The sequence below is a fragment of the Peromyscus eremicus genome, chromosome 8a (genome assembly GCF_949786415.1).
Source record: "Peromyscus eremicus chromosome 8a, PerEre_H2_v1, whole genome shotgun sequence".
Classification (NCBI taxonomy): Eukaryota; Metazoa; Chordata; class Mammalia; order Rodentia; family Cricetidae; genus Peromyscus; species Peromyscus eremicus.
The window spans coordinates 79813459-79836377 of record NC_081423.1 but is presented as its reverse complement, the minus strand read 5'-3'; the positions used below and the strand labels follow the sequence as shown (position 1 = coordinate 79836377).

General features: G+C 42.0%; 1 protein-coding gene across 1 annotated transcript in view; it reads left to right on the top strand.

The window, feature by feature from the left end:
- Npepps (aminopeptidase puromycin sensitive) overlaps positions 1–21756 on the top strand; it is an 88035-nt gene extending 66279 nt beyond the window's left edge. The window contains exons 14-23 of the mRNA XM_059271646.1: positions 713–776; positions 2981–3120; positions 4668–4802; positions 6034–6253; positions 10264–10406; positions 11104–11160; positions 14040–14147; positions 14589–14744; positions 15407–15454; positions 20331–21756. Of these exons, the coding sequence (XP_059127629.1) occupies positions 713–776; positions 2981–3120; positions 4668–4802; positions 6034–6253; positions 10264–10406; positions 11104–11160; positions 14040–14147; positions 14589–14744; positions 15407–15454; positions 20331–20483 (1224 nt within the window). The 3' untranslated portion in view covers positions 20484–21756. The remainder of the gene's footprint in view (positions 1–712; positions 777–2980; positions 3121–4667; positions 4803–6033; positions 6254–10263; positions 10407–11103; positions 11161–14039; positions 14148–14588; positions 14745–15406; positions 15455–20330) is intronic.
- Positions 21757–22919: the final 1163 nt, after the last annotated feature.

Sequence of the window (22919 nt, the reverse complement as noted above, 5' to 3'; positions counted from 1 at the left end):
TCTGTTCTGTATTTTTTTTTTGTTGTTGTTGTTGTTTTTTTTTTGTTTTTCGAGACAGGGTTTCTCTGTGTAGCTTTGCGCCTTTCCTGGAACTCACTTGGTAGCCCAGGCTGGCCTCGAACTCACAGAGATCCGCCTGGCTCTGCCTCCCGAGTGCTGGGATTACAGGCGTGCGCCACCACCGCCCAGCAATTTTTAAAGACAAATAAGTTGCTTTTAGGAATTTCTCTCATCTGAGTATTACACACCTTCAGAGGAGTCATATTACATAGAAATTGGTCTTTGATTTAAAAAGTTTTACTATATTTAAATTTATTTTGTGTATATATTGAGAGCTGGTCTCTAGGGCATTTAAACAGGCCCTTTTTTTGTTTTTCTTCTGAGGTCTAAATGAAAAAGATTGACTTTTTAATTCTTTGACAGTTTTATACATATATACAGTGTATCTTGTATCCCCAGAACTCTTCCCAACACATCCCATTCCCACCTACAGGGGCCACACATCTGAAGAAAATCGACGTCTCCCACCCCAGAACAGCTGCTTATCAGCTAGGGGTGGGCTTAGATCCCCTCCCTCAAGAGGGACTTTTTTTCCTATTCTTTAGTACCCTCATCTGTATCAATAAGACATTTGTTTGTACTATGTATCTTTGTCACAGAAACACTGTCCCCAGTCACCATTGTTACTGTAGCCTTTACTTTGCTTCTGTAGGTAGAAGATGACAGAGTGCTGAGGCTGTCTCAAAAGAAGTTCTGTGCCAGTGGACCGTATGTGGGTGAGCAGCATGCTATAAGATGGGCTGATCATCAGGGGTTGGGGATTTAGCTCAGTGGGTTCAGTCCTCAGCTTGGGGGGCGGGGGGAGATAGATGGGCTGATCAGTAAATTCTGGGTTCTTACTAGTGGTTTTCAAATTGAGTAAATAATACCATGTTATATATTTTTTGTTTAGTTATACTTTGAGTTTAATTTGTTTTATTTATTTTATGTATATGTGTGCCTGTCTATGTGCACAAACTATATACAGGTACTATAAGGAGGCTAGAAGAGGGCATCAGATCCCCTAGAATAGAAGTTACTGGCGGGCTGGAGAGATGGCTCAGAGGTTAAGAGAACTGCTTGCTCTTCCAAAGGTCCTGAGTTCAATTCCCAGCAACCACATGGTGGTTCACAACCATCTATAATGAGATCTGGTGCCCTCTTCTGGCCTGCAGGGATACCTGCAGACAGAACACTGTATACATAATAAATAAATAAATCTTAAAAAAAAAAAAAAAAAAAAAAAAAAGAAGTTACTGGCAATTGTTAGCCACAATGTGGATGCTGGGAGTTGAACCCAAGTCTTCTGGAGAAGCAGCCAGTGCTCTTAACTGCTGAGCCATCTGTTCAGCCCCAGTCTTTAAAATTTTATGTCTCTCTTATTGAAAATGAGTGAAAATGAGTTGGGATACCTAAGAAATGATTTCTTTAGTCTTACTCTTGAAGGAATTACTGTGTTAATTTTTTTGTTTTTAAAGTTATTGGGCGTAGTAAGTATTAAGTCCAGTGATAATTGTCTTTACTTAGTAGTCATTATACCCGGCACTAGAGTTGGTTCACACTTTGTTTTCTCAGTGTCGTTACAAGGTAGAGAGTAGTATTTTCCTTTTACACATACAAAAGCTAAAGCTAAGGTATGCCTAGGTTAGTTAAGTTGCTCAAAGTCAGCTGGGTATGATGCTGAACACCTTTAATCACAGCACTTGGGAGGCAGATGCAGGTGGATCTCTGTGAATTTGAGGACAGCCTGGTCTACATAACAAGTTCCAGGACAACCAGGGCTATGTAGAAAGACTCTCTTTCTTTCTTTCTTTTTTTTTTTTTTTTTAAAGATTTATTTATTTATTTATTATGTACACAGAAGAGGGCGCCAGATCTCATTGCAGATGGTTGTGAGCCACCGTATGGGTGCTGGGAATTGAAATCAGGACCTCTGGAAGAGCAGTTGGGCTCGTAACCTCTGAGCCATCTCTCCAGCCCTGAAAGACCCTGTTTCAATCACCCACTTCTCCACTGCCCGCCACAAAAAAATTTCTTCAAGTCACCTGTCTAATAAGTTTAAAAGAGTGGGAATTCAAATAAGATAGTTGAAATCCCTGAGTTTGCCCTCTCAACTACTACCTTCTCAGATAACTCCTCTGTCATTAAGCTCTTTTTACCTATAAAATTTTACCCAGGAAATTACATTTTTAAGTTTCCTTTCCTTTAAAATAGTAATCTCAGTATAGTCCTATATGACCAGAACAGTATAGGCAACATTAAAACCTGGAGTATCTAAGTGGTGGGGCTTGAGTGGTGATTTAACCAGTTTATTTGTTTGTTTTTTCAAGATTGGGTTTCACTGTTGGCCCTGGGTGTCCTGGAACTAACTCTGTAGACCAGTCTGTCCTCAGAGATCCACCTGCCTCTGCCCTCCAAGTACTGGGAATAAAGGCAGGTGCCACCACCGCCACCGCCTGTGACTTGCCATGTGGCTTACTCCAATGTTGATTGTGTGCCCTTTTAAAATAGCTCTCAATGCACTAGCACCAAGTCTGATTTGCTGTTTGATATCTGAGACAGTGTTGTACTTCTCACATGCTCCGGCTTTTGGATGTGGCTCAGTGTGAGTAGAGTGGCTCCCGGGGTTTGTCCTGTCCCAGTGTAGCAGTGTGAGCCCTTGAAGGAAAAGCACCTGAGAACTCTCACTGCTCAAACTGAACAACAGAGTCACTGTTGGCTTTACTGCTCTGCTTGAGTTCATTATTCTCTTTGAGACAACTGTGATTTTGATATTAAATTATTTTTTCCTTTGCGCTAATATTACTCAGGTCACCTGGAGCATAGTGTAACACTGAGAATGTCTTCATTACAATACTAGCAGTCTTCTGTCTACCTTTCCTCCTGTTTCTTTAAGTGTAACATTGTCTTTAAACTTTCTATTTGTTCTCTTCTTGTTTAGGTGAAGACTGTCCTCAGTGGATGGTTCCTATCACAATCTCAACTAGTGAAGACCCCAACCAAGCTAAATTAAAAATACTAATGGATAAACCAGAGATGAATGTAGTTTTAAAAAATGTCAAACCAGACCAGTGGGTAAAGGTGAGTTGAGAATGGCATAACTGTTTTTTATTTATTTATTTTTTTGGTTTTTCGAGACAGGGTTTCTCTGTGTAGCTTTGCGCCTTTCCTGGAACTCACTTGGTAGCCCAGGCTGGCCTCGAACTCACAGAGATCCGCCTGGCTCTGCCTCCCGAGGGCTGGGATTAAAGGCGTGCACCACCACCGCCCGGCGCATAACTGTTTTTAACCTTACCTGAATGAATTTGTTTCTTTTACTCTGCCTTCTGTGGCTAGCTCTGAATTGTATTCTTTCAATTTAGACTAATACTTTCAAGGAGAAGAAGGAAAGACTGAAGTGTGGGAAGGAAAAGTAAGCGTTGACTGCATTTGGTCACACACACCTCTAACCCCAGCATCCGGTAGGCTGAGGCTAGAGGTTAGAGTTTGAGGCTAGCCTAGGTGAGTGAGACTGTTTCAGAAAAGGAAGGGAAGGAGTAAATAGTAGACCGTACATAAAACATTTGTAGTCTTGCAGCTACAAACTGCCCTCCCATTCTAAAAAGCTAAACATGGTGGTAAACACTTTTAATCCCAGCCTTTGGGAGGCAGAGGCAGGCCGATGTCTGAGTTCAGTCCACAGAGTGAGTTCCAGGCCAGCCAGGACTACACAGAAAAACCCTGTCTTGAAAAACCAAAAAAAGAAAGGAATTGTTTGGTTATTTTTACAGTATATTTTTATGATTCTTGTGTTTGTTTTTTTTTTATTTTACTTGCGTTGGTGTTTTGCCTGCATTTGTGTCTGTGTGAGTGTGTCAGATCTTGGAGTTACAGACAGTTGTGTACTACCATATGGGTGTCGGAAATTAAACCTGGGACCTCTGGAAGAGCAGCCAGTGCTCTTAACTACTGAGCCATCTCTCCAGCCCTATTTTTATAGTATTTCTTCATAGTAAACTTTATAATTTCATTTTATATATGTTCTTTTGTTTATTTGCTTGTCAAGATAGGACTTGCTCAGTAAGAACATACTTGCTTAGTATTAAGGGTCCATGAGTTTGATCACTGTCACTACAAAAGAACAAAATCTAGCCAGGCAGTGGTGGCATACGCCTTTAATCCCAGTACTCGGGAGGCAGAGCCAGGCAAATCTCTGTGAGTTCGAGGCCAGCCTGGTCCGAGATCCAGGACAGGCACCAAAACTACACAGAGGAACCCTGTCTTCAAAAACCAAAACAAAACAAATGAACAAAACCTTTGTTTGTTTGTTTTGTTATTTTGTTTTGTTTTGTTTTGTTTTTTAGGTAGGGTCTCCCTGTGTAGCTCTGGCTATCCTGGAACTCATGTAGATCAGGGTGGCTACTATGCTCACCCCAAAAAAAATCCTTTTAAAAATGGAGTGGCTAATCAAGTGTGGTAGTGCTCATCTTTAATCCCAGCACTCTGGAGGCGGAGGTGGATCTCTGAGTTTAAGACCAGCCTGGTGTACATAGTGAGTTCCAGGACAGCCAGAGATGTAGTGAGACCCTGCCTCCAAAGAAAAGTCAGGGGAAAGGAAGTAGTTAATACTAACTATTGGCTCTTTTCAGTTAAATCTGGGAACAGTTGGGTTTTACCGGACTCAGTACAGCTCTGCCATGCTGGAAAGTTTATTACCAGGCATCCGTGATCTTTCTCTGCCCCCAGTGGATCGACTTGGATTACAGAATGACCTCTTCTCTCTGGTGAGCATCTCACACTTAGGTGATCTGATGCATTTTGTTGGTTAAAGGTTCCTGTTTCTCCTGGAGTGTATAAAGCATAATTAGAAGCATATGGTTCTTCCTGAGTGTTGGCACATTTGGGATGACAGCAAATGGCCAATTATTAATTAACATGATAAAATTGTGCCTATATCATTTGCCAGAAGCAAATTCCATTTCACTGTTTCTAAGCTAGTTTTTATTTAAACTATCCTTTGTAAGGCAAAAAGTCCATTCTTTTCCAAACAATTGGATATGAGTCATGAAGAAATTTTCCTACTGATTTTTTTAAAAACTAATTCAGAGTGATTTTATGTTTTTAAGTAGTACTTGTACTTTGCTAGAAAGCCAGAATGTTTTAACAGTATGTTATTACTCAAATTATAGCATATCAGCCCCAGAATTATATACATGTTTGGCTTTGTTCCAGGAAGGATTTAAAGCAGCAAAATATGTATTTTGTCTTTATGACTCCAGCAGGTTAGGTAACTTCAGGATGTCTTTGCCTGTGGTAAAATTGTCATTCTTTCTAGCATTTCTTTAAATTGGACCTGAAATCTCCTTGCCCTCTGTGATTGCTGATTGGATTCCTTCTTTGCATAAATGCAGATTAGCATTGATGGACAAATCCTCCCATCTGCTGATCTCACTGCCACGGGAGGGAGACCTGTCCCAGGAGAGCAGGCTGTTTGTGCAGTTGGCTGATAGAACAGAAGTTCTTTTTCCAACTCCTGTTAGTCAGTGCTGAGAGCAAGCGCTCTGACTCCGTAGCCTTCCCATACATGTCCTTTTGGAAGTGAGTGAAGGAGAGGCTCAAGGTGACACAGTTTGCAGGTTCAGCCCTGAAAGAGCCTTTGTCGAGAACCAGAGCCCCAACTCTTCTTGCAGCTTTTCTGAAAGTCTAAAAAATGTGAAAACATTAAAGTGATGTCCTAGAAACTGAGTAGAAATAAGAAGTTAACTGGTTTTTGTTGGTCCCAAATTATGAGGTGTAATGTAATTTTTTAAGGAGTTCTTTTACAAATGGCAAAGGAATAAATAAAAGATTTTGTCATGATAGGATTTTTATTCTGCTAGTATTCTGAACTTACTTAGCCTCATTTCCTTAAACCAAAAAAATTACTAGCAGTAGATAATACCGAAGTACATGTTTGTTTTCTTTTGTCTTGTTTAGTTTGAAGGCTGGGCTAATTTGTGTTTTTTCCTATCCCAGGCTCGAGCTGGAATCATTAGCACTGTAGAGGTTCTAAAAGTCATGGAGGCTTTTGTGAATGAGCCCAATTATACTGTATGGAGCGACCTGAGCTGTAACCTGGGGATTCTTTCAACTCTCTTGTCCCACACAGACTTCTATGAGGAAATCCAGGAGTTTGTGAAAGATGTCTTTTCACCTATAGGAGAGAGACTGGGCTGGGACCCCAAACCTGGAGAAGGTAATGAATGAACGTACTGTATGGGGAAAGAGTCTGCCTGAAATTGATACTTTCTATTCACTTGTGATTAACAGTTAGGAGCAGCATCTCTGTATCCAGATGTTATTGTGTATTCAGTTAGCCAGAAACTACATCTGCTAAACCTGCTGGTGAAGGTGTCACACCAGCAACAAACAGTAACTCAAGTAGCATGGAACCCATAGAGACTCTCCTGCCTCAGCATGAATCATCACACCTGGCATCCCTCAGTTCTCTGAAATAAAGATATTAATTGCTTTCTATGTGTGTTTTCCATGATTATGCTATAATCATGTACCTTTTTAAAAACTGTCGTTTAAATGTTGACAATGGTGATTTGTAAGATTTAAATACAATTATTGCCATCTGCTCACTAAATAAGGTGTTTTCTCCTGACTAATCTTAATCTAGGAGTTTTTTCTTTTTCTAGTGCTGGGTTTAAACCCAAGGGCCTAGCCTGTTCTAAACTCTGCCAATGAGTTATTCCCAGACCACTAATCTGGGAATCTTCTAATAAGACAATAATAGTAGCAAATACTTGGCACTATCTTTTCTTTATTGATTCAACTAATATTTATGTAGCTAGTAAAAGTCAGGTGCTGCTTTGGAAGCTGGTGGGAGAGGTGAGCAAAGCCCTCACCCGTGTAGCTTCAGTTCTAGTGGGGGACATAGCAAACACAGTGTATTATGGTGAAGGAAAGTATCACAAAGAAAAACACAATTAGACAGTGTGAATAAGGAGTACTAAGCCAGTATTTTATAAAACTAATTGAGGAAAATTATCACTAATAATTGATCTTTGAGCATAAATGGAGAATTGAAAGAGAGGTTTAAGAATAGAGCAAACAGGGGCTGGAGAGGTGGCTCAGAGGTTAAGAGCACTGCTTGCTCTTCCAAAGGTCCTGAGTTCAATTCCCAGCAACCACATGGTGGCTCACAACCATCTGTAATGAGATCTGGTGCCCTCTTCTGGCCTGCAGAGATACGTGCAGACAGAATACTGTATACATAATAAATAAATAAATCTTTAAAAAAAAAAAAAAAAAAAAGAATAGAGCAAACATAGACCAGACCAGAGGGAGTAGCAAGTGACAAAAATCTGAAGGAAGAGCATGGCTGGAGTGTCCACAGAATAACCAGAAGTAGCCGGCATGGTGGCGTACAACTTTAATCCTAGCACTCTGAGAGACAGAGGCAGGCAGATTTCCTTGAGTTCGAGTCCAGCCTGATACACAAAGTGAGTACCAGGACAGCCAGAGCTGTTACACAAAAAACCCCTGTCTTGAAAAACAAACAAACAAACAAGATATATTACAAGTGTATATCCTCAGTGTGTTTTGAAGGTAGTACTCAAACTATTTGATGGAGAACTGAGTGTGGTAGAAAGAAAACTCATCAGATTAAGACTGCTTAGAGAGGACCAGGCTTGGTGGCCTTTAATCCCAGCACTTAGGAGGTCTTAAATTCAAGGCTAGCCTAATCTACACAGAGAGTTCCAGGCCAGGCAGGGTTACATGGTGAGACCCTCTCTTTAATTAAAAAAAAAACTATATATATACACACATACACACACACACACACACACACACACACACACACACACACACTGCTGTAGAAGCACCTTTGGGTACAAAAAAGAGGAGTTTGGTTTGCTGTCTTTCAGATTGAAGTCATTGTGGACACCAGAGTAGAGAATGCCTAGAGATCCAAGCTAGGTAAATACATTTTGGAGTTAATAGCATGCAGGTAGTATCTATAGCTGTGAAACTAGAAGAAATCACCTAAAGATTAAGAACAGGTGAAGACGAGAGGTATGAGGACTATATCATAGTTAAGAATTTAGAGATTGGTAGAAGAAGCATCAAAGCCAGGCATGCTGGTGGTACATTCCTGTAATTAGGAAGCATAAATATGCAAGACCAGCCTAGTCTACCTAGAGTTCTTTGTTCTTTGTCTCAACAAAACAAAAAGAAGACTGGACATGGTGGTCCACACCACTAATCTTTGGGAGGTAGAGGCAGGAGAATCAGGAGTCACATCCTCAGCTTCATAGAAAAACCAAGGCCACCCTGGACCATGTGAGACTCAGAGAGAAGAACGTGAAGAATCGCAAAGAAACTGACTGGCCAGTGAGAGGGAGAGCCAGGAGAAAGTAGACTGGCCCAGAACTTACCTAGACAACTCTTTAAAAAGAATTTTGTTGACAACAGGAGTAGAATTGAGGATAGGGGATTAGAGAAGGAATTTTCTTTAAGTCTGTAAATTTATAACGTTTTTCTACTGTTGAAAATAATGCAAGAGTATATAGGAATTGGAAGGTTACGGGGAGGGGGCATGGAGGGCAGAGAAATAGTAGTACTGAAAGTGTATGTTATGAGAGAAGGTGAAAAGCTAGTGCTAGTGTGTAATTGAGAGAAGTCCAGACCCAGCCTGTAGCAGACGAGTTAGCTGTCGGGAGGAACATACATACATAGTAACAGGACAGTAGGAAGGAAGTGGGCACATGCAGCTAGATTCCTGGATATTGCACTTTTCTTTGGAAATGATATTGTGTAAAACCTTTGATTCTGAAAGGATACAGGGAGGAGAATGCCTTTGTTTTATAGCTGAATAGACAGGGGAATTAAGAGCAAAGCAGCAAAACATTGCTTTGACTTACAACACAGGTCAGTAGCAGAGTCCCAGTAAGGGCTAGAGAGGCAACTCAGCTGTGTTTCTAAGAGTGCACACCCGAAGCCCCGAGTTCAATCCCAAGAACCTTTGTAAAATAGCCTGGTGTGGTGACACACACTTATAATCCCAGCACTAAGGAGATGAAGGCAGGCAGATCTCTAGGTCTTGCTGGTTCTTAGCCTCTCATTTGTGAGCTCCATTATAATAAGAGGTAGTGGCATAAAAAGTGAGGTGGCCAGGATTGGTGGCAGAGGCAGGTGGATCTCTGTGAGTTTGAGGCCAGCCTGGTCTTTAAAGAGAGTTCTTGGCCAGCCAGGGCTAAGTAGTGAGACCCTGTGTCAAAAACAAACAAAAAAACAAGGTGAGTGAATGGCTTCTGAGGGACACCACCCGAGGGTGACCTCTGCTCACTACATACATGGACATATACATATGTACCCATATGTGTACACACAAAGACCATCATAGGAGCCAGAGAGCTTGCTCGACAGTTTGAGTGCTTACAGCTCTTGCAGAGGACCAGGTTCGGTTCCCAGGACCCACATGGAGGCTCACAACCATCTGTCTGTAATTCCAGTTCCAGGGAATCCAACCGCCATTCTGATCTGATCTGTATCCTCAAATAAACTTTTTTTCCAGTCTTGTGGGTGAACCAAAGGCCTATGGCATGCTCTTACCACTAGCTATATCCCCAGACCTTACCTTGGAGCTTTTACCTGTAATGACAGTGATGCTCAATCGGGTGTGGGTGCTTATTGGTAATTTTTCATGTCATTGGAGGATGAATCCATTGGATTTTCATTTTAAAATCTAAGGTTTCAGTTTATTGTGCAAAGAATGTTCTAGTTCCATGTGGGTCTTTTTAAACAAAACTTGGATCAAACCTGTATGATGTAAGCCTTTCATTTCTTTTTTTTTCTTTTTTTCTTTTTTTTTTTGGTTTTTCAAGACAGGGTTTCTCTGTGTAGTCCTGGCTGGTCTTGAACTCACAGAAATCCGCCTGGCGCTGGCGCTGAGATCAAAGGTGTGCGCCACCACCACCTAGCTTTTAACAGTATAATTGAGAGTACCTTAGTAGGCTCTGATAGCTGGCACTTGAGTCCAGACAATGTCAGCAAATTTGTTTGCTTATCTGGTATGTTTATTCCTTTCATCTTACAATTTGATAAATTAAGTCAAGTGTTCTTTCAAGTATTAGAGTAATTGATTGTGTTTGTTCAAGACCACAGACTTGGTATAACAAAGTTACAAAATATTTAGGTAGTGAATTTATAAAAGTGGGCTTTTCAAGTAGTTCTGTGTCTTCACTTCTCAATCAGGTCATCTAGACGCACTCCTGAGGGGCTTGGTCCTGGGCAAACTGGGAAAAGCAGGGCATAAGGCAACTTTGGAAGAAGCCCGTCGTCGGTTTAAGGAGCACGTGGAAGGAAAGCAGATTCTCTCTGCTGATCTAAGAAGTCCTGTGAGTTATCTTAATAAATTCCCATGGAAGCTGGGCATGGTGGGACACTCCTTTAATCCCAGCACTCGGGAGGCAGAGGCAGGCGGAACTCTTGAGTTTGAGGCCAGCCTGGTCTACAGAGTGAGTTCCAGGACAGTCAGGGCTACACAGAGAGACCCTGTCAGGCAGGAGAAACAGTTACAGTAATAATAAATTCCCTTGACTTTTAGGTATTAGTTCCAGTCTAGAAAGCTAAAATCAAGCTAAGAACTGGCTCCCAGAGCTGTCTGACTGTTGTAACATACGCTACTTAGATGGGTTGTCGCAGCTTCTCAATTGGTTTCTCAGGCAGCACATGAGTGTTGCAAGGTGATGAACATAGTGCAGTTCTCTAGAAGAACTGCTGCAAGCTGCTGATAGGACATGGCAGCCCCTCTGATTTGATAACCAGAGTCAGTCTGTGCAGATGTATAACTATAATTTTTTAAATTCACTTTTTAGCTCATCTTTGTTTTATTCTTCCAGACAGGGTCTCACTGTGTAGCTCACAGAGACCTTGAACTTATGGTCTTTCACTTAGGGTTTTCTCACTCTTTCCAGAGCTAAGGCCACAGGCCCCTGGCAACATGCCCAGCTCCTTTTTATCTTAGTTAGAATATTTATAACAAAATACGTGTAACTCAAGTGACTTCTTTTTCCTCCTGGTGTTCTTTTGTAGGTCTATCTGACTGTTTTAAAGCATGGTGATGGCACCACTTTAGATATTATGCTAAAGGTAAGTGTATCTGGAAAAGGCTCCAAGTTCTTGCTTTTGAATTTGAATATGCCCAGTACCACTTTAAATGGTTTGGGGAGTTGGGGGAAAGCCCAGGCAAAGAAATATATGTGCTGGGTCTGACTTATAATCCCAGGTATTAAAGAGATTGAAGTACGCCAGAAAGTGTAAGGCCTATCTGGCTACAGAGTGAGTTCAAGGTCAGAGTGGTAACTTTGTAAAAGAGCTCTGGGAGTGTAGCTTAATGGGAGAGCTGGCTTGGCATGTTGGAGGCCCTCAGGCCCAGATCCCAGTTCCACCGTCCTAGAGAGAGAGAGAGAATGTAGGTCTGTTTGGGTATTTCCAAATGATGCTGAACTCATTTTTCAGGGTTATTTGTTTGTTTTTCCTTCACAACTTTAGTATCTAGCTAAATCTTAACTCTGAAATGGTGAGGTTTGACCCCAGGACTTCATGCACATTAGGCAAGGGTTCTGCCACTAGCTGTGCATTAGTGGCGCACGCCTTTAATCCCAGCACTGGGGAGGCAGAGGCAGGTGGATCTCTGTGAGTTCGAGGCCAGCCTGGTCTACAAAGCAAGTTCCAGAACAGCCAGAGCTGATACCACAGAGGGAAAAAACCAACAAACTACCAGGCCCATGATACAAGGAATGTCACATCACATGCACAGTTCATACCATTAAACTGAGGCTGTTCTTGATTTTTAATAAAAGAAGAGGAAGAAGCAAAAGAAGAATAAACTACACTTCAAGGCTTATTGCTTAACCTTGTTATGTTATACACAGGCTTCCTTTCCACTGTGAAAATCATTTTGGATTAAACTTTCGACTAAACATTTTGAGTGTTTTTCTTGGGCTTCATGTTCCTGTGAAACTGTTTATTTTAAGTCAGATGAATGAAATGTGTTACTTTAGTCTGTTCCAAGGTAGAGCATATGGCACACATCTTTCATCCCTGCACTTAGAGGCAGATCTCTATGAGTTCAAAGCTAGTCAGGTCTCCATAGCTTGTTCCCGACCAGCCAAGTCTGCATAGTGAGACACTGTCCCAAAAACAATCAACAGACAAAAATGTTCCATGTATACATGAAGAAAAGTAAGGATTCTGAAAGCTTTATGCCAGATACTATAATATATATTATGTCATGACAATATAAGAATTTACATTAGTGTGTGGTTTAATAGTTCACAGTTAACACAGGAATGGTCACAGAAATCGGCTTTTTTTATGAGGGGGAGACAACCAAAAACTTTAGTAAGACAGAACCAGGGCTCTTTAAGAACTGTGTGATGGGGCTGGAGAGATGACTCAGTGGTTAAGAGCACTCATTGACTGCTCTTCTAGAGGATCCGGGTTCAATTCCCAGCACCCACACGGAAGCTCATAACTGTAACTCCAGTTCCAGGGGACCTGATACCCATGGCAAAACATCAATACACATAAAATAAAAATAATTAAAAGAACCCTGTGACAAGAGATAAGGGTTGTTTTCTCCTGGTAATTAAATAATGATCAGTTAAATTTTAAAATTATTCCTGCTGTCTTGAACTGTGGGATTAGAATGCCATCTAGTGGGTGTGTGTTACATGTTCTCTGGGAGAGAAATGCTTCCTGAAAGCTAAAGGTCAGACCTTGAGTATGTCAGACTCAGGAGGTAAGAGGCAGTGGTAGTGTCAGAAATTTGAGGCCAATTTGATCTCCACAATGAGTTCCAGAGTATCTGGGGCTGTGTTGTGAGACCCTGTCTCAAAATAAACAAAAAGAACATTAGGTAATAATAATCTGGGTTTTCCTTTTCGTTTTTAAATGTATATAGGTGTTTTACCTTTATGTATGTCATTATACCGCATGTATGCCTGGTGACATTCTGATGAGCTCAGAAGATCCCCCTGGAGCTAGAGTTGACAGACAGTTGTGAGTCACCACGTGGGTGCTTCAAACCCAGGGCCTCTGCAAGAGCAGCCAGTTCTTGACAGTGCACAGCCATCTCTCCAGCCCCAAATATTCTTGTGTGACTTTGAGGGGCTGAGAGGTAAAAAGCTTGCTGTACAGCAAGAGGACCTAGTTTGGATTCCCATGTAAGACCTAGGTGCAGAGAGTGGACAGATAGACAGGAGCTTACAGGCCTACTAGCTTAGGTGTGAAATGGCAAGCTCCAAGTTTATGGACAGATCCTGACTCAAGGAAACAAGGTACAGAGCAATACAGGAAGACTCCTGACATCGACCTCCAGCCTTCACAGGTACACTCCTGAGTGAGTGAGCGAAGCTGCAAACGTGAGCACATGTACACATACACACAAAAACATTCGATAATGTGTCTAGTTAGTTATTTTGGGACAGGGTGTTGTGTAGCCACGGTTGGCTTCAAACTATGAAGCTGAGGATGTCCTTAAATTTCTGATCCTTCTGCCTTTACTTCCCCAATATTAATGCATCTTTTCTTTTTAATTATTTTTTTTTAAATTACACTCAGGATATTCATTAATTACACTCATGATGCATCTTTTCTTAAATGAGTAAATAATTGTAGCCAGCTACTAGGTGTCTAGATTATTTTCAACTTCCACTACTATAGGCTAAATTGATGATATCTGGTGATAGTTTATTCATCTGATTCAATGTCAGTGATGTAAAGAGTTCCACTGTGGCAGATTTACTTCTTAGATCTTATTGTTTGACTCCGTGGAACTGAGGCAGACTACTTAGCTAGTGCACACCTACATCCAGTGGCTTACTGCTATGGCCAATGGAGGCTTTAGTACTCAGCCATTGATGATGTAGTGTCCCGCCAGTCTTACCCAGTGGAAGAGAAGCCGATAGGAACATGCGTAGAATCTGGGGGTGAGCTAACTATTCCTCATTGTTTTTTCCCTATAGCTTCACAAACAAGCTGATATGCAAGAAGAGAAAAACCGAATTGAAAGAGTTCTTGGGGCTACTCTTTCACCTGAACTGATTCAAAAAGTCCTCACTTTTGCACTTTCAGTAAGTTACAAGTTAAATTTCAGGAGAACTGGAACTCATTGATAATGTGGCCATTGTCTTTGGTTCAGCACACTCATGATCTTTTGGGGACACTGATACGAGCTTTTTGTTTTGTTTTCAAAATTTTATTGCTTTATTTTGTTTGTAGCAGGATTGGGGTGGGGGTGAGAGTGGAGGTGAGAGGAGGTGAGTGGTTGTCTCTTCTGTCATGTGGGTTCCAGAGAGTGAAATCAGGCTTGGCTGCTGGTAGTGAGGATGGAAGAGGAAGTGGGTTCCTTTAGAATGCCTTTTCCTGCTGAGTCACCTCCCTGGAAGGGAATGTCTTCCTTGCTAGTACCTGAATTTTCCAACAGTCTGTTGTATTGTTGTTTTCTCTGGTATCAGAAAATATTCTAGATAGCCAGGCTTCTAGTTCCTTTTTTTTTTTTTTTTTTTTTTTAGGAAGAGGTACGTCCACAGGACACTGTGTCAGTAATTGGTGGAGTGGCTGGAGGCAGCAAGCAAGGGAGGAAAGCTGCTTGGAAATTCATAAAGGACAACTGGGAAGAGCTCTATAATCGATACCAGGGAGGGTTCTTAATATCCAGACTAATAAAGGTATGTGCGAGTCTTGAGTAGCTTGCTAATTTGTTTGTTTGGTTTTTCGAGACAGGATTTCTCTGTGTAGCTTTGCGCCTTTCCTGGGACTCACTTTGGAGACCAGGCTGGCCTTGAACTCTCAGAGATCCGCCTGCCTCTGCCTCCCGAGTGCTGGGATTAAAGGCGTGCGCCGCCACCACCGCCCAGCTATCTTGCTAATCTTGAATGTTACTGAATTCATGATTTATTAGAGTCTTGTAGATTAGACCCAAAAATCGGGGCTCTTTGCTCTTCAAAAGGTTCTTCAGCCAGGTGTAGTGAGCCATGCTTATAATCTCAGCATTGATTATAAGCAGAAGCTGAGGCAGAACAATTACTATTGAGTTTGAAACCAACCAGGGATATATAGCAAAACCCAAACCCTCACTCCTACCCTCAAATAAAGGGTTCCTGCAGGGCTGGCATTGAATCTCACTCATAGGCCTGTCCTGCACTAGGCCCTGGGTTCAAGCCCCAGCATCAAAACATTTTTACTCAGTAGTTTGTGAGGTTGGTTTTATGATTGTGTATGTTCCCATCTTAGGATCTCTGCAACAAACCAGAGTAGAGAGAACAGAATGGTTGGTTTGGGGGAAGTGGAAGTTTGTTCCTCGTGTTTAAAACATGTGGTTTCTTTTCAGCTGTCAGTGGAGGGATTTGCAGTTGATAAAATGGCTGGAGAAGTTAAGGTAAGGAAAGTACTGCTTACTTTTTACTTTTCAATCCGGAATATAAAAACATGAACCTTGTTTTGTTTTGTTTTTCCCTTAAAATTTACTTTATGTGTATGAGTGTTTTGCCTGCATGTGTATGTGTACCATGTGCTTGCTTGGTACCATGGATATCAGAGGACATCGGATCCCCTGGAACAAGAAATCTGGAAAGTTGTAAGCCATCGTGTGGGTGCTAGGAACCGGAGTCCTCTGCAAGAATAGCAGTGCCCTTGCCCTGAGCTGTCTCCAAACCTCCAAGAACTTTGTTTTAATGAGTGTTGGATGGTGTGTTTTTGTGTCTCCTTGTTTCTTAGAAAAAGGCAGATTTGACTTTGCCTTCAGTATCTGAAGAGTTTAGAGTGGAAAGATAATCAGTTTTGTTTGTGTAGACCCTGAACCTAGTAAAGTTTGGGGGACAAATTGATGCTGAGTAGGAAAATTTTACACTCCATTATACTTTCAACTTCATCATTATGTCATTTTCACCTTTATCTTCTTGGAGGCATGATCTGGTTCACTGTAGGAGTCAGTGTTAGGAATAAGTTTTACAGCCAGACACAGTGGCTCACACCTTTGATCCAGCACTTGGGAGGCAGAGACAAGTAGATCCCTGAGTTTGAGACTATCCTGGTTCTACTGAGCAAGTTCCAGGACAGCCAGGGATACACAACACAGAGAGACCCTGTCTGGAAAAAAAAGGGGGAGGAGTATGTTTTACTGTTTTTAGGTCAAGGTGAAATACTTGATTTCTGCTGTCATTTAAGTTACATTGTATATTGTACTATATGAACAATTTCATTGTAAAGGCAATGGGATTATAAATGAGAAACACTTAATAGGTTTGGGAAGCAGGGTAGTGGCAAACTGAAGCTGGTAAGGCAGAATTTCCTTACAATGGATGGTGGGCACGGTGGCTCATGCTAGTGAGGCCAAGGCAGGAGGAGGATCACTGCGATTTGAGGCCAGTCAAGCTATGGTGTAGAAGATGCTTTGGAATGAGAAAGAAAAGAGATTGAGACACTAATTCTCCAAGGGTTGCTTAGAAAAGAATAATGGAGTCATGGGGTGACAGAGATTCAGGATGGATTTTCTCGATAAGCTTTGGAGGGTGTGGAGTGAGATAGGCCTTACTCTCCAGCCAGGCTGGCCTGAAACTCACTGTGAAACCCCAAGTTGGTCTTGAGTTTGTGATGATCCTTCTGTCTCAGCCTCATGAGGACAGGGTTATGATTTGTAAACCAGCACACCTGGCTTTTGTTAATCTTTAATTCAACAGTGTTTCTATGTGTTGTGACCATCTAAGGCAGTGGTTCTCAACCTTCCTAATGCTGCAACCAGTTCCTCGTGTTGTGGTGACCCTCTCCCCCAACCATAAAGTTACTTCATTGCTACTTCATAACTGTAACTTTGCTACTGTTATGAATTATAATATAAATATCTGATTGCAAGATATCTAATATTTAACCCCTGTAGTGGGTCACCACAAGTTGATATATATAAAGGAAGGAAAAAAAAGAGCCAAGGATAATTTCCTTCTGGGGCATGCCTTTTAGCCCAGCACTCCGAAGGCTGGAGAAGGCAGAGTTAGTTCCAGGACAGCCAAGGCTATGTAAAGAAACCCTGTCTTGAAGGAAATAAGAAAGAGTCAAGGATGATTTCCAGGTGTAGGGATGCTACGATGCGGGTCCTGTTTGTTGAGATGGAGATGGAGCACTGCTCTGTCCTTCCAGCCTGAGAAGCCCACTGAGCATTGCCTTCTGTGAACCAGGCTGTTGACTGCTGAAGTTCACCCTTCACCTGATGAGTTAGTCACTTCCCTTTCACACTCTGGTGACCAGGTCCCATTGCTGTGTGGTGTTTCCAGATGCTTTGTTTGCTGGGAAATCAGGTGAACTAGTTAGAAAATAGCTTAGTAACTTTTAAATGAACTGGGAAGGAGTTTGGTTCTGTGAAAAGTGTCAAACTCTGGAGTTGAACTAGATCAGTATCAGCACCTTACACTTGGCAGCTTCATCGCCCTTATGCACTCATCTTGGGAGAGCTTTGGGTCCTGAAGTGCGTCTTGCTAAGTGCTCCTGCATATTTGTTTCTTCATCCTGCAGACATATCTCATAGATGAGAGATTGAAACTTAGAGCCATTAACTTAGTAACAGGCAAGCATCTTGACCATATGAGTCACATCCCAATTACTCAAGACCTTTTAACATTGGGACATAACATTGTCATCTACAAAATTCAAGCTCATGAACCATGAACTCAGCCAGCAGTCGTGGTGCACGCCTTTAATCCCAGCACTTTGGAGGCAGAGGCAGGTGGATCTCCCAAGTTCTAGGCCAGCCTGGTCTACAGAGTGAGTTCCAGTACAGCCAGGGCTATACAGAGAAATCCTGTCTTGGAAAACCAAAAGATAAAAAAGAAAAAGAAAAAAAAAATATGAACTCAGAAGCAATACCTTCCAAAGGCCTTACCTCCCAGATCCCATTAACGTATTGTATGCAAGGGATCACAGTAAAGAATCTGCCGACATTATTAGGGTAAGGGATTTTTATTCTGAATAAGAGAGAGAAAATACCCAGAGGCATCTCAAAGAGTCCAGAGCAGAGAGAAAAAGAAGTAGAGTGGATATGGCTAGGGCTATCTGCAAGAGAGCATAGGGAGAGAGCAGGGAGAGAGAAGATGGAGGCTTTGATATGTAGACCTTGTGAGTAAGGACTGAGGGATCCTGAAGACCAGCTTGGGCTTTGATGTGCAGTCTTAGTTTAGTCACTATTGCATAGCTGTGAAGAGACACCATGACCAAGGCAACTCTTGTAAAAGAAAACATTGAATTGGGAGCTTGCTTGCCGTTTCAGAGGTTTATTAGTCCGTTATCATGGTAAGGAGCTTGGAACAGTAGCAGAGAGTGACCCTGGGCCTGGCTTTTGAAACATCAGAAATCACCCCCCAGTGGCCACTTCCTCCAACAAGGCCACACCTCTTAATCCTTCTAATCCTATCAAAGAGTTCCACTCCCAGATGACTAAGCGTTCAGATATATGAACCTATGTGCACCATTCAAACCACCACAAGAACCAAGTCCCTTCTGCCAGAGGAGATGAAATGATTCTTTTTGGGGGACAGAAAACCCATTTCATGGGCTGGAGAGATGGCTCAGCGGTTGAGAGCACTGGCTGCTCTTCCAGAGGACCCTGGTTCAATTCCCAGCACCCACATGGCGGCTCACAACTGCCTGTAATGCCAAGATCTGACACTCTCACACAGACACACACGCAGTAATGCACATAAAATAAAAATAAAATTATAAAAAAGAAAACCCTGTTTTACAAGTTCCTGAGGAATGCTGGCTTTTATCACCAGAATCCTTTATAGGCCAGCTAGAGCTCATTAATAGACATATGGTGGGCCTGAGACCTAACACCTAACTCTGAGACCTAAGGTTCTAGGACATGAAGTGTAGGGGTAGGGGACACTTCCAAATGCTAGCAGCAGGATGTTGAAAAGGACAAAGGAGCCAGGCTTTTTGTCAGGTCTAGGTTAGGGCCAGTGAGATGGCTCAGCAATAAAAAGTGTTTCCTGCCAAGGCTGGTGACCTCAGCTTGATTCCCCTGGATCCATATGGTGGAAGGTGAGAACTGACTCCTGAGATTGTCTATCTGACTTCCACATTCTCACTGGAGCACACTCAAGTCCACATGTATACACACACACACACACACACACACACACACACACACACACACACACTCTTAAATAAAAATAAATCTTCAAGAACAAGTCTAGGGGATAAAGAGATGGGTTGGTGTTTAAGAGCATTGATTGCTCTTCCAGAGGTCTTGAGTTCAATTCCTAACATCCACATGGTGGTGGCTCACAACTATCTATAACTGTAGTCCCATGAGATCCAGTGTCCTCTTCTGATGTGCAGACATATATGCAAACAAAATACCCATATATAAAAACAAATCTTTTTTTTTTTTTTTTTTTTTTTTTTTTAACAAAACTAGATGCTGGGTATGGTGGCTCATGCCTTTAATTCTAGCACTCTGGAGGCAGAGGCAGGCAGATCTCTGAGTTCAAGGCCAGCCTGGTCTGTAAAGCAGGATAGCCAAGGCAGTTACACAGAGAAATCCTGTCTTGAAAAAACTAAAAATTAAAATAAACTAATTAGATTCTGAATGAAGTGAGAGAAAAGGCAGTTTAATAGACTTGAGGAAAGTAGAGGGAGTCTGAACATGGCATATTCTGGAGGATCCTGCTTTGCCCCACCAGGGTCATACTGCTCAATGCAGACCAAAACATATTAGATGCTACACGTGACATCAGAGAACTGGAAATGTAGCTAGCTGGTCTGTAAGTATAAAATAGTCCAGATTTTGGAGACTATGTAAGAAACAAAATATAAAATATCTAAATTTTAAATATATCTGTTATATTTGGAGTAGTGTTATTTTTGCTCTTCCTAGTTAAATAAAATATTTTATTGAGAAAAAAATCGGCACAATCAGATTATTAAAAAAAAAAAATGCTTCCCTATACTGAGCCCTGTTCATAGCTGACTTTGGCTGTGTGTATCTTGTGTCTGGGCCATAAATTGGACACACAGGTAGACAATTTAAAAAGCATCAGGTTCCATCTCTTTTTATCAGCTTTTGATTAGGTTTTATGCATTCACTTGTTAAGGAAGGATTCCTGTATGTAGTCCCAAGAAGTTGCTTATTCCAGCCTATGGTAGCACTCACTGGTCAGTTCTCATGATTGAGGCTGATGGATCCTTTAGGCTTTTACGTAGTCCCAACGTTAACTTCTTACTGTTGCTAACTGTGGTTCTGCATTCTGATTGTTTCATACCAGGCTTTCTTCGAGAGTCACCCTGCTCCTTCAGCTGAGCGGACCATCCAGCAGTGTTGTGAAAATATCTTGCTGAATGCAGCTTGGCTAAAGCGAGATGCTGAGAGCATTCAACAGTACCTCCTTGAGCGGAAAGCCTCCCCGCCCTCAGTGTGAAACCTCTGCACCAGGGTCCTGCTGCCTCTCCCCAGGGTGAGGTGGAGCTACCAAACAGCTGATTCACATGCCAAGAGTTTGGAGTCTTGTACCAGTGGGGGTTGGACAATGAATGTAGTTAACTGGTTCCTGCTCACACTCCAGAAGTAAATTCTATTGAAAAAGGAAAATCAGCAATTCAGCAAAAACAAAATAAATAAATAAATAAAATAAAAATGTAAATATGATAGTAATAAACTAGAGCATAACGAAACTGTGAAACTTCCTGAAGCCTGTCATGGTTCAAAGTGTTGAACACTCTGTTAGTGACAGATGTTGTTTTAAAACCTACCAAAAGGAAAGAAAGGCTTTTGGGGAAAGGATTTTTGTGAAGTGGGTTCTACATGCAGCTTGACAAGCCGGGTATGTCCACTGCTGGGGTGCTGACCGGACGACTGACCCTGGCTCACATGATGGGGTCTGTGCATAATTCCAAGTGGGTTGTTTTGTTGTTGTTGTTTGTTTGTTTTTTTTCCTTTTTGGCATGGGGACTGACCAGGAAGGTGTCTTTTCCTGCATAATTCAGTCTGAACCAAGGATTGTAGTTTCCTCCTTGCCTCCCTTCTGTGTGATTCCCACCCCCTCAAAAAAAAGTAATGAAAAGTTTTTAAAAAGTGAAACAATTCCCCCCAACCTCCGTCCTGGGTTCTTCTCCCTTTAGTTGTGCCCCAGCCCTGACCCTGTCCTTAGAGATGATGAGAAACATCTTTGACAGCCACATTGAGTAAGAGGAGCTGATAATACTTTTTTTTTTTCCTTTTTAAGATAACTTTTAAGAACCCTGAAATGAAATAGGTGAGAGAGTAGAAATAAAGATTATCAGCCAGGCCTTTTTGCTGGAGTGATTCTGCTCAAAATGGTCCCAGTTACCTGCCAGGCCAAATGCCGCACCTCTTCCGAACAGTATCAGTGAGCTCTGGCTCGCCAGCTTGTGCATAGGAGGCGCCGTGGGGACGCTGCACCGCCGCTCCACCAGCGTGCCCGCTAACGAGCCTCGCCACCTAACCCAGTGTCTTTTTACTAAGTCTCAGCCCCTCCTCTTTCCCTTTCTTCTTTTTATTTTTTCTGAATTTTTTTTTTTGTGTGTGTTAACAGAAATTCATATTTGGTGTGGCTTAATGTATTTCAGAAGGTCGTCAGATTGCGAGACTGCTTCCCTGAAACATTTTTGTGCTATTGTTTTAAAAAATAATAATTAAAAAAAAGTTGGCGTTAATAAAAATGTCAATGTGAAGTTGATGTCCTGATTCTTTCAGCCTCCTTAAAAAGAAACTAGAATGTCTCTGTGCTTCAGTAGAATTACACAAAATCTGACCACCATAGGATTCTTGAGAAACTATTACGTTTTATGTGTGTGGACATACACATAACACAGCACCTGTGTGAAGGTCAGAGGACAACTGTGGGTACCGGTTTTCCCCTCTACCTTGTGGGTTTGGGGACTGAACTCAGATTACCTGACTTTGTAGCAAGAGCCCTTACCCCATGAGCCATCTTGCCCATTCCTGCCCATTTGTGGTTTCTGAGGCAGAGCCTCATTCTGCAGCCCAGCTACACTAGACTAGAACTCTTTATGTAGCCCAGGCCGGCCTCAAACTCAAAATGATCCTCCTGTTTCAGCCTCCTCAGTGTTGGGATTATAGGCATGAGGAACCAGGAACAGTTTTTTTGTTGTTGTTATTTTGTTTTGTTTTGGTTTTGTTTTAGTTTTCAAGACGGGGTTTCTCTGTGTAGCCCTAGCTGTCCTGGAACTCACAGAGATGATTCTACCTCTGCCTCCCAAGTACTGGGATTAAAGGGACATACCACCACTGCCCGGCCCGGCACAGCTTTACCACAGGATTTTTTTGAGTTTTAAGAAAATTCAGAGTAGGTATAATGGTCTGTACCTATAATCTCAGCATTCTGAAGATGGGGCAGGAAGATTGAGAGAATTTCAGGGTAGTATGGGCTATATAGCAGGAACCTGTCTATAAATATATATGTATCAAGATGTACCTCATCAAGAGAGCATTTGCCTAGCATGAACAAAGCCTTAGTTTTAGTTCCTAGCTACAGTAAACAATTAGGGTCTGGCAAGATGGCTCCCTGGGTAAACTGCTCTGCAAGTTCACATCCCTTGCAACCCCCCCCCCTTTTTTTTTAAAGCAACAAGCTTAATTCCAGCACTTGGGAGGCAGAGGCAGTAGGATCTCTGTAGAGTTTGAGGCCAGCCTGGTCTACATAATGAGTTCCAGGACAGGACTGTACAATGAGACCCTGTCTTGGGGAAAGGAAAAAAACAAAAGCCAGGGGGCTCTATGTACATCTCTAAACCTAGTTCTGGAAAGTGGAGGTACCTGGGGTGATCTGACAGACCAGCATGACCAGCATGTGGAGGAAAAGCAGGGTTGCCGT